This window comes from Stylophora pistillata, chromosome 13, assembly GCF_964205215.1.
Source record: "Stylophora pistillata chromosome 13, jaStyPist1.2, whole genome shotgun sequence".
In the NCBI taxonomy this organism is placed as follows: domain Eukaryota; kingdom Metazoa; phylum Cnidaria; class Anthozoa; order Scleractinia; family Pocilloporidae; genus Stylophora; species Stylophora pistillata.
The window spans coordinates 1,260,108-1,274,770 of NC_142531.1; the positions used below are offsets into that span (position 1 = coordinate 1,260,108).

General features: G+C 41.4%; 2 protein-coding genes across 2 annotated transcripts in view; one reads left to right on the plus strand and one right to left on the minus strand.

Moving 5' to 3' along the window:
* LOC111345412 (Fanconi anemia group J protein homolog) overlaps nt 1–14,663 on the plus strand; it is a 34,883-nt gene that overhangs the window by 17,550 nt on the left and 2,670 nt on the right. Inside the window, exons 25-31 of the mRNA XM_088742220.1 lie at nt 38–112; nt 4,314–4,423; nt 11,185–11,220; nt 11,605–11,706; nt 12,182–12,207; nt 12,637–12,701; nt 12,812–13,965. Coding sequence (XP_088598346.1) covers nt 38–112; nt 4,314–4,423; nt 11,185–11,220; nt 11,605–11,706; nt 12,182–12,207; nt 12,637–12,701; nt 12,812–13,965 — 1,568 coding nt within the window. The remainder of the gene's footprint in view (nt 1–37; nt 113–4,313; nt 4,424–11,184; nt 11,221–11,604; nt 11,707–12,181; nt 12,208–12,636; nt 12,702–12,811; nt 13,966–14,663) is intronic.
* Nucleotides 4,251–8,894, minus strand: LOC148717220 (uncharacterized). The gene has a single exon (XM_088742221.1). It carries the CDS (start codon nt 8,554–8,556, stop codon nt 5,338–5,340), a length of 3,219 nt encoding a protein of 1,072 aa, XP_088598347.1. The 5' UTR covers nt 8,557–8,894; the 3' UTR covers nt 4,251–5,337.

Sequence of the window (14,663 nt, forward strand, 5' to 3'; positions counted from 1 at the left end):
CTTTTGTCCTGATTTATTTTGCGTTCTTAATTACCAGATTTTGATGACATTATGCACCAGTTTTACCATGCTGTAAGAGTAAGTGAAGGCGAAGAAAGTAACGCGCAGCAAGGTAACTGTTGGATAACTTCTTACCTTTATCTTTTGTAAAGGAGTTTACATAATGTTTGAATTGAAGATTGATACCGGTAAATTGAAGAATAATACTGGCGATACCGGTGACAATTGACGGGTAGGTTGCAAGGGAAGAAAGAACGTCACTAGCTTTTGGAACTGACTCACGTGGCATGTGCTTATCAATTCACACCGGAACATAGGTCGTTTACGAGAGATCTGTGTATTCCCGTCCTTATAGAGGGCCGAGGGCTGGGCTGCTAGAAGTGTTTGTTGTCCAAGGGGAGGCACTCTCGGATGAAAATAAGTGTCACTTTTGATCGCAGCCCACGGCTTTTTAGTGTGAGTGTGATAGGGGTGACTCATATTTCAAGTGAATAAAGGCTGATAGTTTCGAAAGAAACTGTTTGGGGCTGCGTCGGTGGGAGTAACGAAATAATTTGGATATATCAACAAAGTTGAAATGGTAAATTAGCCACCGTAATGATTACAAAAGCTGACGTTTCGAGCGTTAGCCCTTCTTCGGAGCGAATAGAGGAATTGTGGGTTGTGTTTGCTTTTAAAGGCAGAAAATGGAGCTACGTTATTGGTGGGAGCATGGCAACGAGAAAAACATGAATAAATTAGTGGAATGAAAAGCGTTCGTTGGTCCTTGTGGGATGTAGACTGCCGGTTTGAAAGATGAGCTTTTGTTCAAGATTTTTACGGCTTTCCGTGCCACCTAAGTGCAAGGAAAGACCGCAGATTGCCATATGTTGCTTAGAATGATTAGGTAAATTAAAATGTCGAGCGACTGGTTTCGATGTTTCCTTTCAAGTGTTTTAACCATTTTGTAGTGGTTGAAAGTGGAAATAGCGTCCTGGTTTTGTCATCGTCTTTTCGAAAATTGAGGCGTGAAAAGAACATTCAGAGCGTGTGAATTCAGCGATTAAATCTTGCATGTGAACTCTATCCCGGTGCTGCCAAGCTTTAAAGTTGTTTTGGTTTCAAGCGAAAACAAACAAATAGAAAACAAAACAATACAATACAAAACCTCAAGTCAGAACTGTTTTCTAGATGCTGGAGGTACCTCTAGCCCACTCTCTTTCTGTTGAGCCTTCAAGGCTTCATCTAACATACTTTCCATTGTATCAAGTTCCTTTGCTTCCTGCCTGGCAAGCATCAATGGGTACTGTGTAAGTCCCACTTTCAGAGATTTCTAGGCAGGAATTTCGCTCTTCTTCGCTCTCGCTTGTGTGGGATTATAAATCTTCGATGAAAACAGAATTTTTGATGATATTTCCAAAGCAAACAGACCTGTCTTGTCGTGACTGGTTAGTAACATCATCGGCTGCTTGGGAATGTTCGAAATCACTTCGAGCATGATTCGTGGCAGGCACCATCCGGAAAAGGTCAAGGAATCCGTCATCTTTGTTGCGGGAGGCCGGAAGCCCACCACAAGAACCTCGGCTGTTTTCAAATAAATCTCTACTTACTTCGTATACACGAGAGCGCCGTCTGCCCAAACAACTAGTCGGGTTCTCTCCGTCTTGCCCGGTAGCACAAAACCTATAGAAAAGACATCTGGTACATTTGTCCCTCTGCAAGACATATATGAAGGGTTTGATAGCACATTGTAGCCAGTAGAGCCAAAGGAAAACACAAACCACTTCATCTGGTATAAGATGAAGTGGTTTGCTAACCGCCTCCCGGTTAGCGCAATTGATAGAGCGCTGGACTGATGTGCGGGAGGTCGAGGGTTCGAGCCCCGGCCGGACCAACACTCAAGGTCTTAAAATAATTGAGAAGAATATGCTGCCTTTCTTTAACATCAAGAAATGGTTTAGATATTCTAGTCTTCTCGGATAGGGACGAATAAGTGGAGGTCCCGTCTCCTGCAGGGTTAGGGGTAGGAGACGTTAATTTCCCACGCACGAAATTACTGTGTGATGGATGTCCTCCCCTGGGGTGGGATGGGTGGGTTGTTGTCTTGCGTTTACATGAGCCTCTGGCTCGGGCAATACGGGCAACTATGCCCCACGTAAAGACATTAAACTTGATTACAGGCTTTTCTCAGGGTATAAACTTTTGTTATCCACAATTCCTGCGATGAAGATAGGCGCTACCAGTATGCCGTAGATGAGTATGAATGTTATCAGCGTCCAAGCCGAGTGAACATGCGCAGCCATGGTTATCTTTCCTCGTTTGAGAGCAGGCCGGAGCTGACTCGTCGTCGAAGGGGAAGAATCAAAGACAGAATTTTCCGAAACGAGAACAGGACAAGAAGGACTATAAAAGCTGCGATGGCGATTTCTGTTACAATGTTAACAGCATTCCAGTGCTGAGTGGCAAGGAAACACATACCAGCGTGTGCGGTGTAATCGAAATGATGACGAAGCATGGCTGCGGAGAAAGGAATTGGAGAAGTCCAGGCGAAGCACAGCAGAATGTAGGTGTTCTTTCTCGATAAAGTGGGAAAACGCTTGCGATAAATCGCTTGGTATCTCTCGTACACCATGGCGCCGACACTGAGGCATGCTGCCTGGGCGAAGTATTCACCAAGTGTGGCATGCAAAGCGCAGAAAATTTAGCCGAAAATCCATTCACCAGATGCCAGTGAAACGAGAACAAAAGGTATTACTAGAAGGCAACTAGCGAGGTCTGCAAAGCTTAGGCTTGCTACGAAATGGTTCAACGCTGGGCGTATTACATCGACAACCAATACAGTGTAAATAACACGACCGTTTCAGAAGGTGCCAACCAGCATGAAAAGGAGAAGCGAGGCTGTCTTCAGACCAGTTGTGGTCAAACTGTCTTCTTGTTCCAACCGTGATCGAGTCCTGTTTTGCATATTTAGTGGTGTGAAACAATCACGACACAACGACTTCTTCTCTCAAGGGGCAGCCGTTTGCACGCACAGTAGTAGAAGCGAAACTCTGTTTTCAATGTTTTGTTGTAATAGTTTTGCTTCTAGTTTTCGTATGTTTTATGAAAGCCTCGTTCCGTTGGAAAGCTGTTTTCATTAAACGAGACTCCTCCAAAGTTTCCGTGGGGTTAGTTCATAACACTCGCCCTTAATTGTCCATTCTCTTGTTTTCGTTCGGTTTAGTAAGGAATATCTTGCGCTGTCTTGTCCTTCGCTTGAATTTCGGTCTTCCCTTTTATTACACAACTCTCATGTTTAAACCAATTTCACTACGTACCCCTTAAAAGAATTAAAAGGTTACCTGTGCATTCGAAAATCTTCGGGAACTATGACACATAAATGGGAGAGTCGCATTACATTTAAACGTTCAAAAAATGTTTGAATGGTAATTGAGAACTGAATGACGTAAAGAAGCAATGAGTGAGTTCTATGCAGTACCGTATTTGGAAATTTTGGTGATTTGCGGTAGGAAATATTTGCCATCTTCTTTCTTTTTGGTATACGGTAGGAAAAGTCTTGGTAGATGGTTGAAAAAAAAAAAAAAAACAAGAAAACTTCGGTCAAGTTTTCTGCTGTTGTAGTCTCTTAAAGATGTAAACGATTTTATCAGAAGAGTGAGACTGACGTAAAAACCAGATTACTATAGGCCACAATGCGAGTCGCTCTTTCCTTCTGAATTACCATCTATATTTACGCATAGAATAAACATTTCTATGATTAAAACATGCGACATCTATGAGGGAAATGAACCTAAGCTTTCACTGAAATACAAGTTTGTGTTGCACTGCATCCTAGGCTGTGTTCTAAGAAAAATTGAAGGGTTCCCAGTGCCCTGAATCAAATCGAGGGTGACCAGCATATGCTTTGCGTGAAAATAGTAAGATTCCCCTGTCGCCCGACAGCAAAAGTAAGGCGCCAGGAGCCACTGGGCGCTGCTAGAGCACAGCCCTTGTATCGCAATTTCTTATGGCCTGGCCATAGTTTCAAATGCAGCACCCTCTCGTGCCTCTTGATACGGTTGAAATCCTCCAGAACAAACCGTGTAAAACTGTCTCCTCGAAACAGAGCAGTTACTAGTTTAGTGTACTGGTTCACTGGAATATTGTTGGTTTTCCTTTACCTTGTTCTGTGATTGTTGTGGATAAATCGCGCCACATTTTTTCAACCAACCTGTACTAGGTCTCAAGTTATCAGGGGGGTGCGGAATATTCGCGAAATAAATTGACGCCGATGAACAATACCCATCATTTTATTTTGTCTGTCCATTAATCTTAGTAACTTGTGTTTTGTGTAGATTCTGATGACGAGTCATGTGTTGATGGAGGGTTGTTCTTAGCAGTTTGTCGGGGAAAAGTGAGCGAAGGACTCGACTTTGCTGATAATAATGCCAGAGCGGTAATTACGGTAAGAATACTTGATTAATTGCCCTTGAAAAGTTTTTGTAATGGACGAGAACAGAATATGGCCTTGACTGATTTCAGGAAACTTCCAGATGGAAAGTAGAATAACAATAGAGAATTTATTGACAGTTGTCTAATTGAAACTATTTACAATACTACAATCTTCGTACGACCGCTAAGTGTTCAGAAGCCTTCCTTTATCAAATTTAAGCCATACTTATATATTATCAGCATAATTACGCGGGAGGCTGGCCCCACGACGGATCACTCAGAGCGATACTACCCTTATTCAACGCCAAACCTTAAATAACGCAACATGTGCGAAGCTATAACTGCACCGTATTAATTATCACTATATCAGTTTCATCACTGCGGCCCCTTCGCAGATAGGTGCTGTGGCTTTTTATAAATATGATTTTAGACTTGAAAATTTATTTTTGCATCTTTAACTTGGACGTTTAGCCGCGAATCGGCGAATAAACTGCTGATGTCCTTCCTAGAGTCTTTACACAGTTTGTGGTGGTATAGTTCTGGAAAGAAATGGCCTCAAACAAGGCCATTTGAACTGATCTAAATATAGAAAAGACAATTTTTTTCAGTCTCAGAGAAATTTAGAACAACTTTCTGAAATATTGGATGGATTCATCAACCAGTCAGTCAGGAAATCAATGATAAATCTAGCGTGAAATTTCAAACAAATTCATCCTCACAATTGGTTCAACAATTCGTTTTCTGTAACCTTTCGGTGAGAAATGGGAAGATTGCCTTGAAAATGCATGTATTTGTCTGCTACTGTCTCTTTCCTGTGGTACATTCAAATCTCATCTGGGAAGCTACAAGCCTTGCAACGATTCAGTGATTTTTCGCCCCTTTTCTTACTCCCCCCCCCCTCCCCTTTGAAAATGTTGATAACAAGGATTAGAAGTGGACTGCATGAGTAATCGCAAGTTTAAGATTTTTTTCATTAAAACTTGAAGAGGGTTCTAGTTCCTGAGGAACTTGTTTTCTTACGGAAAGGGCAGCTTTGAGCACATCTTCAATGTTCTTTTTGCTTTGGTTATTGATGTTCCACGAAATGATGTGTAACGTTGAGAGTTTGCAATTCGGGTGTTTCACTGCTTTGTACAAGTTTGGTAACGCCACAGCAGTAATTCGGTTGCTGGTCAGGTTAAGCGATGTAAGTTTACAGTGTTCACATTCAAGGGCTTCACAGAAGTAGTATACTCCTTGATTTGTTATTTTGTGGCCTGAAATGACTAATGAGGTTAGCTGGCAGTTTGGATGTTTAAGTGTTTCACAGAGCTTCAGTATAAGCGCGTCAGTCCAAAACTCCTCAATGGCCAGCCTTAGGTGGGTCAATGAGCAGTTCACATGCTGGAGTGATTCGCAAAGTTGTGTTAATACATAATCAGTGAGCTGAAGTCCTCCAAGATTCAAATGGGTGAGTTTACAACTCTTCTCTCTCAATGACTGGCATAAAATAGCCAACGCTTCTGGAGTGATCGAGGTATTCAAAACAAGGTTCAACTTTTTGAGTTTGCAACTGTCCGTATTGATAGCTTCTACCAGTGCAATCAAGCCCTGATCGGCGATCTTGTTCTCGGGTATCACGAGTTTGACTGGACCTCCCTCTTTTAACAGCTTTGTAAGTTCTTTACAACCGCCATCTCCCAAGGAATTGATAGTCAGCTCGAGGACGTAGTTTAGTGGCTCGATGTGCTTTAAGAAGTAGACAATTGCTGTACAATCGACAGGCGTAACGTTACATTTCCATAACTGAATGAATCCGTGGAAATCCCGGTTCTGCTTTAGCATTGAAGCTGCTCTCTTCACTGTGACCTCGTCATTGTATTCGTACAAGCAGTTCATCATGAGTAATGCTTTCCTTCTCGACGGTCTGCTTGACGACTTTGAAAGCAGCGAATCATGAAGACAAGACACAATGCTCTCGATAGCCTCCGTCTTTTGCCCATGGAGCAATCCTGCAATGAATTGAATGACCAGCTGCCACTTTGGATCCTCAGCATTAAAAGTGATAAAGATCTTCAGTTCAGCCGGATCCATCTTCGAAATTTCCCTTGCCGCGAGAAACTCTTGTAAGGTTAAATGGATGAAGCTGAAGCGCTGTTTGAATTCTACTGGTGACAACCTTATGTCAGGTAATTGGGTCAGCAAACCACAATTTGTCATTTCTGCGACTTCTTCCTTATCGAATATTAACCGTCCTTCCGCTATCCCTCTTCTTGCTAACGATCCGAGATCAGACAAAGTCTTTTCAACCGAATCTGAAAAGCTTTCATTTCCTCGAAATGGTTTATCTCGAAATTCAGGATGATGTGTGAAGACGAACAATCTTAGGGCTCCTTGATAAACGTCCGTCAGCCGTGTGGGTAAAATGACGCTTCCTACGTCAGGGGGAGATGGCTTTATTAACTCTTTCAGAAAGTAACAAAAAATACGGCAATTCACTGGAATGTAACATAAAGACAACAGGTGTAGGTTACCGCTGAGATGTTCCCATATTCTGGCTGCTGTGTGGCTGTCTCCTTGGCAGTATTTGTTCACGTATTTGTGAGCCTTCTCTTCCGTAAATCCCATAATTTCCACAGTCCTCTCAAAATATGAGATCTCGACGCTTTCCAGTGCTGTCGGCCTACAACTCGTCATCACTGTTACATCCGGGAGGAGTTTGCCTTGCAGTAACTTTACGAACAAGGCTGATACCGGCATTTCCTCGTTAGGGGAATTACCGAATTGTGCGGCTTCGTTCGCAGTACAGCTTCCCAGATCCTTAAATTCGTCTAAGCCATCAAATACAAGAAGGATTGCCTCGGGGTTGTCCAATAACTCTTGGAAAAGGCCATGGTCCACTTGTCCTTCCATATAAGCTGCGCGATTCAACAATTGCCAAAGGGAAATCTTCTCTGTCGTTTCAGCATAGAATGATCGAAATTGGAACATAAAGGCGTACTTAAAACGCTCGGAAACATCACGGAAAAGTTCCCCTTTGCTCCAATCCCGAAGCAACTTTCGACAGAGCAGCGACTTCCCGATACCGGGGCGACCAACGATAAGAATTTTCCGGGGGTTGTCTGCATCTTCGTTAGCCAGGAAAAGCTCCCTCCGCGTCTTGATCTCAACAGATCCATTCTTACTTTCAGGCTTCAAGTAGAAGTCGTATATTAGATGCCTTTTGCATTCCCTTAGAAATTCGTCAGTTGCTCTTCCGGTGTAAATGATCACATCAAGGAATATGTCATCCAAAGTTACCCGCTCATTTGCGTGTTCTTTGCCGCAGTGAATGAGTGGCTCCAGAAATTCTGTCTCTTGTAGAATTCGCCTCTTCATGCATTGCCGAAATCCAGCTGGTGTCAGAGCTGTTACGCTTTGATGAAAGAAGTAATTTGCGCAAAATTCTGAATCAGACGCGAATTTGCTTTTCCGAAATGCTTGCAACACGAGATAAACAATTTCCCCGAAGACTAGAAGTACAAGTATGACATTAACCACAAGGACCATCTGTGCGCACTTGCTCTTTTCAGACGCAACGGAGTTGTGACAATTTGTGGTTGGTTCGCTTTTTGACGAACCGCCTGTTGTGGTATTCGATGACTCCAAACCTTGGGATAAAATGCAGACGAATGGGACTTGAAATCCGCCAGAATAAAACACAAAGTTTTGCAACACCGTGAAAACGACCCCTAACAACAGTCTTACGACGAGATGAAGGAAATACATGTAAAAAACACGACGAGTTTCGATTCTCGGCCGTGGACGAGGGTTTTCTGCGTCTGGTTTTATCGCCGCTTGTAGCTTTTCCACGCGAGATTTCACGCAGCACCAACTGTAAACAAGGCAAACCACAATCACCGCAGCAAAATTTAACAGAACAAATACGTAAAGTGGCAACGGAGAATTGTAATGTTGCTCATACTTGTCAAAGCACTGCGCCTGAAGAAAGGATTTGTCGGCTTGTTGTGCGCCGCTGAAATCGCAAAGAAATGTTCGCCTCTCATTAAGTCTCAACTTGCTTGTGATCCCTACAAACACAACTCCTGCGAAAACATAGAGGATTGCGACGATGTAGCCGAATAAACTGAAGCGTGTAGGGGTTAAAAACTCTTTCAGTCCTTCCATTGGAACAGTGAAAATTTGTTTGACGATCACTTCGTGGCCGAATTAGTTTAAGCACGTAGTGGTCAAAAACGCTTCTTTCGATTCATTCGTTGCATCAAGATCCGACGGCCACAGTGTAAGCAAATAATTTGAAACAAGGGCGAGTTTGTTTTTAGACCTTCCATACAGCGACAATGGAATCGGTTACAGAGGAGCCACGGAGATGATCAACTCTTCGAACTCTGTCAGTGCCACGACATCGTGTGGAGTAAAAACTAGAAACGAAAACAGCTAGCAGAGGGTAGGAAAATTAAAATGCAGATCACGTCCCTGAAGGAGCAGCTGGCTTCTTTAGTGTACGTGGAATGTTAAAGTTGAGACGGTTATTTTTAGACTGACCAGAAAGTCCATTTTGATTAATGAGATAAGACAGTGAGCTGTCTTATCTCATAGTATAGTATTACCTGTTTGAAATTTTTTTTTTTCAAATAGAGACATTTTTTCATAACCAAGATGATCTTTTAAACTTTTTCGATGGATGGATTTTAAAGGAATCGATAATTTGCTGATGGGAGAAAAGCCTCGGATGAAAGCTCGAATAGAATTTGATAGGGCGCAATCGATATCGGTCAAACGATTGTCAAAATGCAAATTTTAGTTCATCTTGTCAGTGATGTAACTTAAGATCGGTAAGATCAGTTTGTCTGATACATTGTGTGTTTCAATCGTGTTTAACCACTTGAAAAAGTAGCATTTTCCATTGAAAGATTTTGAAGATTGATACAACCCAGAGGTTTTTCACAGCAAAGTCAGCCAAAAAACAAAAACAAAAAGGGAAAACAGGTGTTTTTTTAGCTAGGAAGTCTGTCAGAAGGGAATTATATATGCTCTATTGACCAAGTGACCGAGTTATTTTTTCGCGTTTTTATGGACCGAGACCAACTCGAGGTCCATAAAAATGCAAAAAAAAAAAAAAAAAAACCAAGCTAATATCCAGCCATCTTGAACGAACAAACTTGGTCAATTAATAATATATTATATAGCAAAAAGATTTCGCTTTATTAGGAATCAAGAAGACATTTTATACTGCAGTTTATATTCTCTTTGAATCAAGAATGACTTGTTTATCTCGAGAACCGGGAAAGAAAGCCAACAGTGATTGTAGCACGATAAACCAACGAGAGTCGTTTATGTTCTCTTTGTTTTGACTGTCTTCTGCCCCTTTTTGCGACTCCATCGCCGACGTTGTCAAAAAATTACCAACTTTGTAAGTCCGCTCCACCCAAGGTTTTTTCGCGCGGGATCAAAGCAGGCATTCCCGAGCGGGCGAGATGGGCCCATCTTAGCCACTGAGGTAGCTAATTGGAACACAGAATTCGTTTCATATTGCCCACGGGTGCTGCCAGCGATGTAATAAAATTATTTATCATATAAGGGGCAAAATTACTGAATTGTGATTGGTCAAGGCAGAGGGCATTTTTTCTTAATTTTTGTAATTGCCCCGGGCAAAATTACTTGGAAATGATTGGCTGAAAATCGCTTAGCAACGGCTGCCAAGGTAAAGAAATTTCTGTTTGTTTTGTAACAATGGCGTCCCGTTTTGCGCGAGATCAGTAAGAAAACATTTTGCCCCTAATATTATAAACAAGTAATCACCGGGTTCCTCGTAAAATTAAGGATTAATATCACTTGTGTTTTCGGAAGTTGCAGAAATTGCCCTCGTCGCTGCGCGACTCGGCAAATTTCAGCAACTTCCGAAAACACGCGTGATATTAATTCTTAAATTTACTCGGCCCATGCGATTACCTATACGTCATGTAGTTGTTGGAGCCCAGATCTCTTCTAACTGATTGGTTTAGAAGGTGGAACAAGTTTTCTTTCTTTCGCAAAGCGGATTGAGGCTAATAACCGACTATGATATATACACGGTTTAAATTTCTCTTATCTCTAGAAGCTGCTTGAAAATAAACGAAAAACTTTGACATTACATTTCATTCCGACCATCTTGACCCCCGAACGTCGAGCTTACGTTTTTGCAATACGTCATAAACTCGCACACAGTCTCCACTCATTTGAACCCAGTGTCCACCCACTCAATACGCAACGCCTTACACAAACTGAAAATGAAGTAACACAGAACATAAATTCTCAGTTCGGAACACTGCTTAAGCCGATGTTTTTCGATTTAAATGTAACAAATCGAAAATACAAGTCAGCGATTACTTGAATCCTATGGAAAATTCAGTTTTTTCAGTTCTCTGTTTCTGATTTTCATTCAGTTGAACCCGATTTATAACTAAACATGTTTTGCTGGTTTGATTGGGGTATAGGCTTAATAGTCTTTTCGTACTTAGACGTTTCCTACTCAGTCAATTGGTACCCAGCTAGAATTAACTTGTCTCTTACTCGCTTTATTCTACGAACTACCGCTCGCACGTGAGGTATTTCGTGAGATTGGGCACGAATCGTCTGAGTGCCAAACGTCCTTGAATACGAAATAACTAGGTACCGAGGCAAACCCGAATTATTTTCGACATTCAATTGGAAATCACTCTAGAGAAAGGATCAGAAGAGGACTTTAAGTAAAGTAAGTACTAACCTCGCTTGATGCTTAATGAACGTTTTCTCTCTCATTTCTTTCTTATGCAGATTGGAATTCCTTTTCCAAATGTGAAAGATGTCCAGGTAATTAGACGGTACTCCAATCTTGTGATGTCAACTATAAAACTATAAGTACAAATGAAGTTAGTAAAATGTCATGGACTACCTCTGCAGTTTACAAGTGATTTATGTCGGAAAAAAAGGCAAGTAGAGTCCATGAACATGAAATGAAAACAATGCACTTGGATTTTTTCACAAAAAGGAACTAATGGGCTTGACGCGCATACTCTCCTCGCAGTGCTTAGATCAAACTGCTGATATTGAGCCAATCGTGAAACCCCTAGTTCACTGTAGCGATTAGTTTTGAGCCTATTGAAATATTATTTATTAGTACTATGATTTTTATCTTGAAATTATTGAGTCCTCCACCCTTTACAAAGCGGATTTTTTTTTCATTTGTGTTTGAAGGTGGAACTCAAACGAAAATACAATACGCAATATTCAGCCAGCCGAGGACTGCTAACAGGAAGTGAGTGGTATGAGATCCAAGCCTACAGAGCATTAAACCAGGTTAGCCTCACATGGGACATTTAGTTGTACGCACGACGAAAGATAAAGTAAGCTAACGAGCCAGAAGGCCGTGTCTGCAGAGCCGTGATTACTGTTACGTTTTTCTAGACGGGGTATCTGTCCGTCAAGAAGATTACCCTCCCCCCCCCCTCCTTTTCCGGGCAGTTTGTCTGTAAGCACATATTCTCCTTTGTAGTGACGGGCACCGTGAGGGTAAAGAATTTAGGAGTCTTACCCAAGGGCACGACATAATCAGCCGATTGGGGCTCGAATCATATGCCTATACCTTGTTATTACTTTTTTCTGCGAGGCTATGCAACTGAAAAATTACTTTATTGTACGTGGAGTAATGATCTCGTTATCTTACTTAAGAAAGTAGAGCCATAAAAAAGTTATATTCTATTCACATATCGAAAATGTTTTTCGAGTTAACGTTTGTTGTGAAAATGTCTTCGTGTCTTAATGCTTTTTTCAGGCTCTAGGAAGATGCATTCGCCACAAGTGAGTATATCTTATTTTGTTAGAACTGCTTAAAATTTAAAACAAAACAAAAAAAGCAAAAAAAAAAAAAACAGGTCAGCAAACTAAACTACTGTAAAGTCGTAATGGTTGGCCGGTAACTAACTGTTACAAAAAGGCTGTGACAGAGATCGCATGCCTATTTGTTACGTAATTGTTAGTAGACTACTTCGTTTTCGGCAGTCCACAACTTAATTACACCTAGCTATGCTGCGCCGGGCTATCAGTTAGTGGGAAAGGCCAAAAAAGGGGGCATGCTTACAGTGGCAGGCAAGCGCCGGAATGAAACTTTAACAATCAGCTAATCAGTTTTTGAGTGAAGTAGTAGAGACCAGGACTCAAAATTTAGTCCCCTATGACGATGTGCGTCCTCTTAAGCGGCCTGATTAGTAACAATTTGATTTTTCACAGGCAAGACTGGGGAGCTATTCTATTGATAGATGAACGGTTTAACAAGTCTCCAAAGTATACTAACGGTAAGAACATAAACGTTTTTCTGAGTTAATTCAATCGCAAAAATCTGTGAACAACGCTGACTTTGGAGGTCTGCTTGGTTTTACCTGACGAAATGTAATCATTCATTTAGGGATCTCCAAATGGGTCCGAAAGAGAATCGCAAAGTTCAACAACTTTAATGAGGCTATGTCGTCCTTGAAAGAATTTGCAACTGCGCGTAAACTAGATCCATGCCCTTCTAGTAGCAGCCCGAGCTCACTCAGCCAGTTGAGCAGAAGCACTGTGGAGACTCCAGCTAAAGAGCAGGGGATTTATTCTCGTACAAAACCACTGGAGGACCACAGCCTTTCTCCACTGCTTGATCCCAAGAGAACTCCCATTCAACACACTAGTACTAAACCATATGTCAAGCAAACATCGTCTGTTAATAATCAAGGAAATCAACTCGTTGGGTTCATGCCTGCGTCCAATTTGACCCCCTCAGTCTTCCCTGAAGCCACTTCTCATGGCGTAACTCTCAGTGTTGAGAGAGCTGCCTCAAAACTTGCGCAGTTCAAGCGGGAAACTGTTGGTCAAGGCAAGAGCGAGAGGCACGTCTTCAATGGAATGACATCGGTTTCTGATCTTAAACCGATAAATGGCGTAAATATTTCATCAAGTAAGCATTATGAGATCAATGAACACAAGAAAATTGGCAACCAGGCGTCGGGTGGGGAAGTTAGGGTGAATCATGCCAATGGAAACCCCACAAATGAACAGTTGTCCTACTCTCCTGTTCTGTTTGCTACACCTCAGTCCAGTCCTTCGCCTTCACCGGTTAAGCAGGAATTTGACGCATTTAAACCTGTTAAAGGGGAAAAGAGGACAAATGTAAACTCTTCGAACATGAATTCATCCTGTCATGTATTGAATTATGTCAAACCTGTGGGAAATGGACCCACCAATCTAAGCAAAACTTCAATTAGTATGTCAAATGAAACCAATGATTTTGGAGAATTGGTAAGCCAAGGCTTCGTTGAAGAGGAAAAGCCTTGCAAGGCAAATGAAGAGAGTAAGCCACGCGACTTCTTAGACGAAGTTGAAACGAATTTCCCTCAGCGTAAGTCCGAGTTGGCAAACGGCAGTGTCAACTCAAATGAAGGTGAGGGGAAAAGTGCCAATAGAAAAGAGTGTAAATCTGAGATACCGAGTAACGTTCGACAGGGACGAAGAAAGAGCTCGAGGCTTAGACGATCTTCAAATGGTACCGGTAACACTTGGAAGGAACAGAAAGAAGCATGCGAGGTATGAATGACACTTTATCTTCACGGGGGGACGGGAATTATGTTGATTGTCACCTGCCTCAAACGGAGCTCGTTTATTCCCGGAGTAAAATTGCCCGTCAGTGGTGCCCTGTTGTTTATAGCATAATTCGTATTATTTTAGAGACCTATCATATAATCACTGTTTCAAAAGCCTTGTTAATCCTAGTAAATTTCGAATTCAACCTTCGGTCGTGATTAAGTCATAGTAAGGTTAGATTTTCATCTTCATCTTGAGTACAATTTAGACCTGGAACCACGACGGTAAAGAAAATTTCATCATTTTGTTTCAGGAAATAAGTCATCCATTGTTATTATTAGTATTATTATTTCGATATTTTAGTAAAACCATTATTCACTATAATCACTAAAAGTATTTACAAAAATTATGATAAAAATTGGCCTGCTTCGTTTAATGATAATGATAGCAATTATTTACAATTTTAAACCATATATCTAATTATTTACAAATTTTTAAAAGAATCGATATTAATGTTCACGATAGAGGACTGATTACAATATATGAGAAAAGAAAAAATTTAGCATTACTAAATAGGAAAAACTATTAAAATAATAAAGACCGAAAAATTATGAGTGCAGATATAGACCAGCTACAGCGAGGGTGAAGTCTTCTGCGACCTCGCGTTATTTAAACGGAACTCTGGAACCTCTTACGCATCT

Bases quoted from the DNA above. Each gene is read 5' to 3' on its own strand.
- LOC148717220 (XM_088742221.1), bottom strand. From the start codon at position 8,556: ATGGAAGGACTGAAAGAGTTTTTAACCCCTACACGCTTCAGTTTATTC.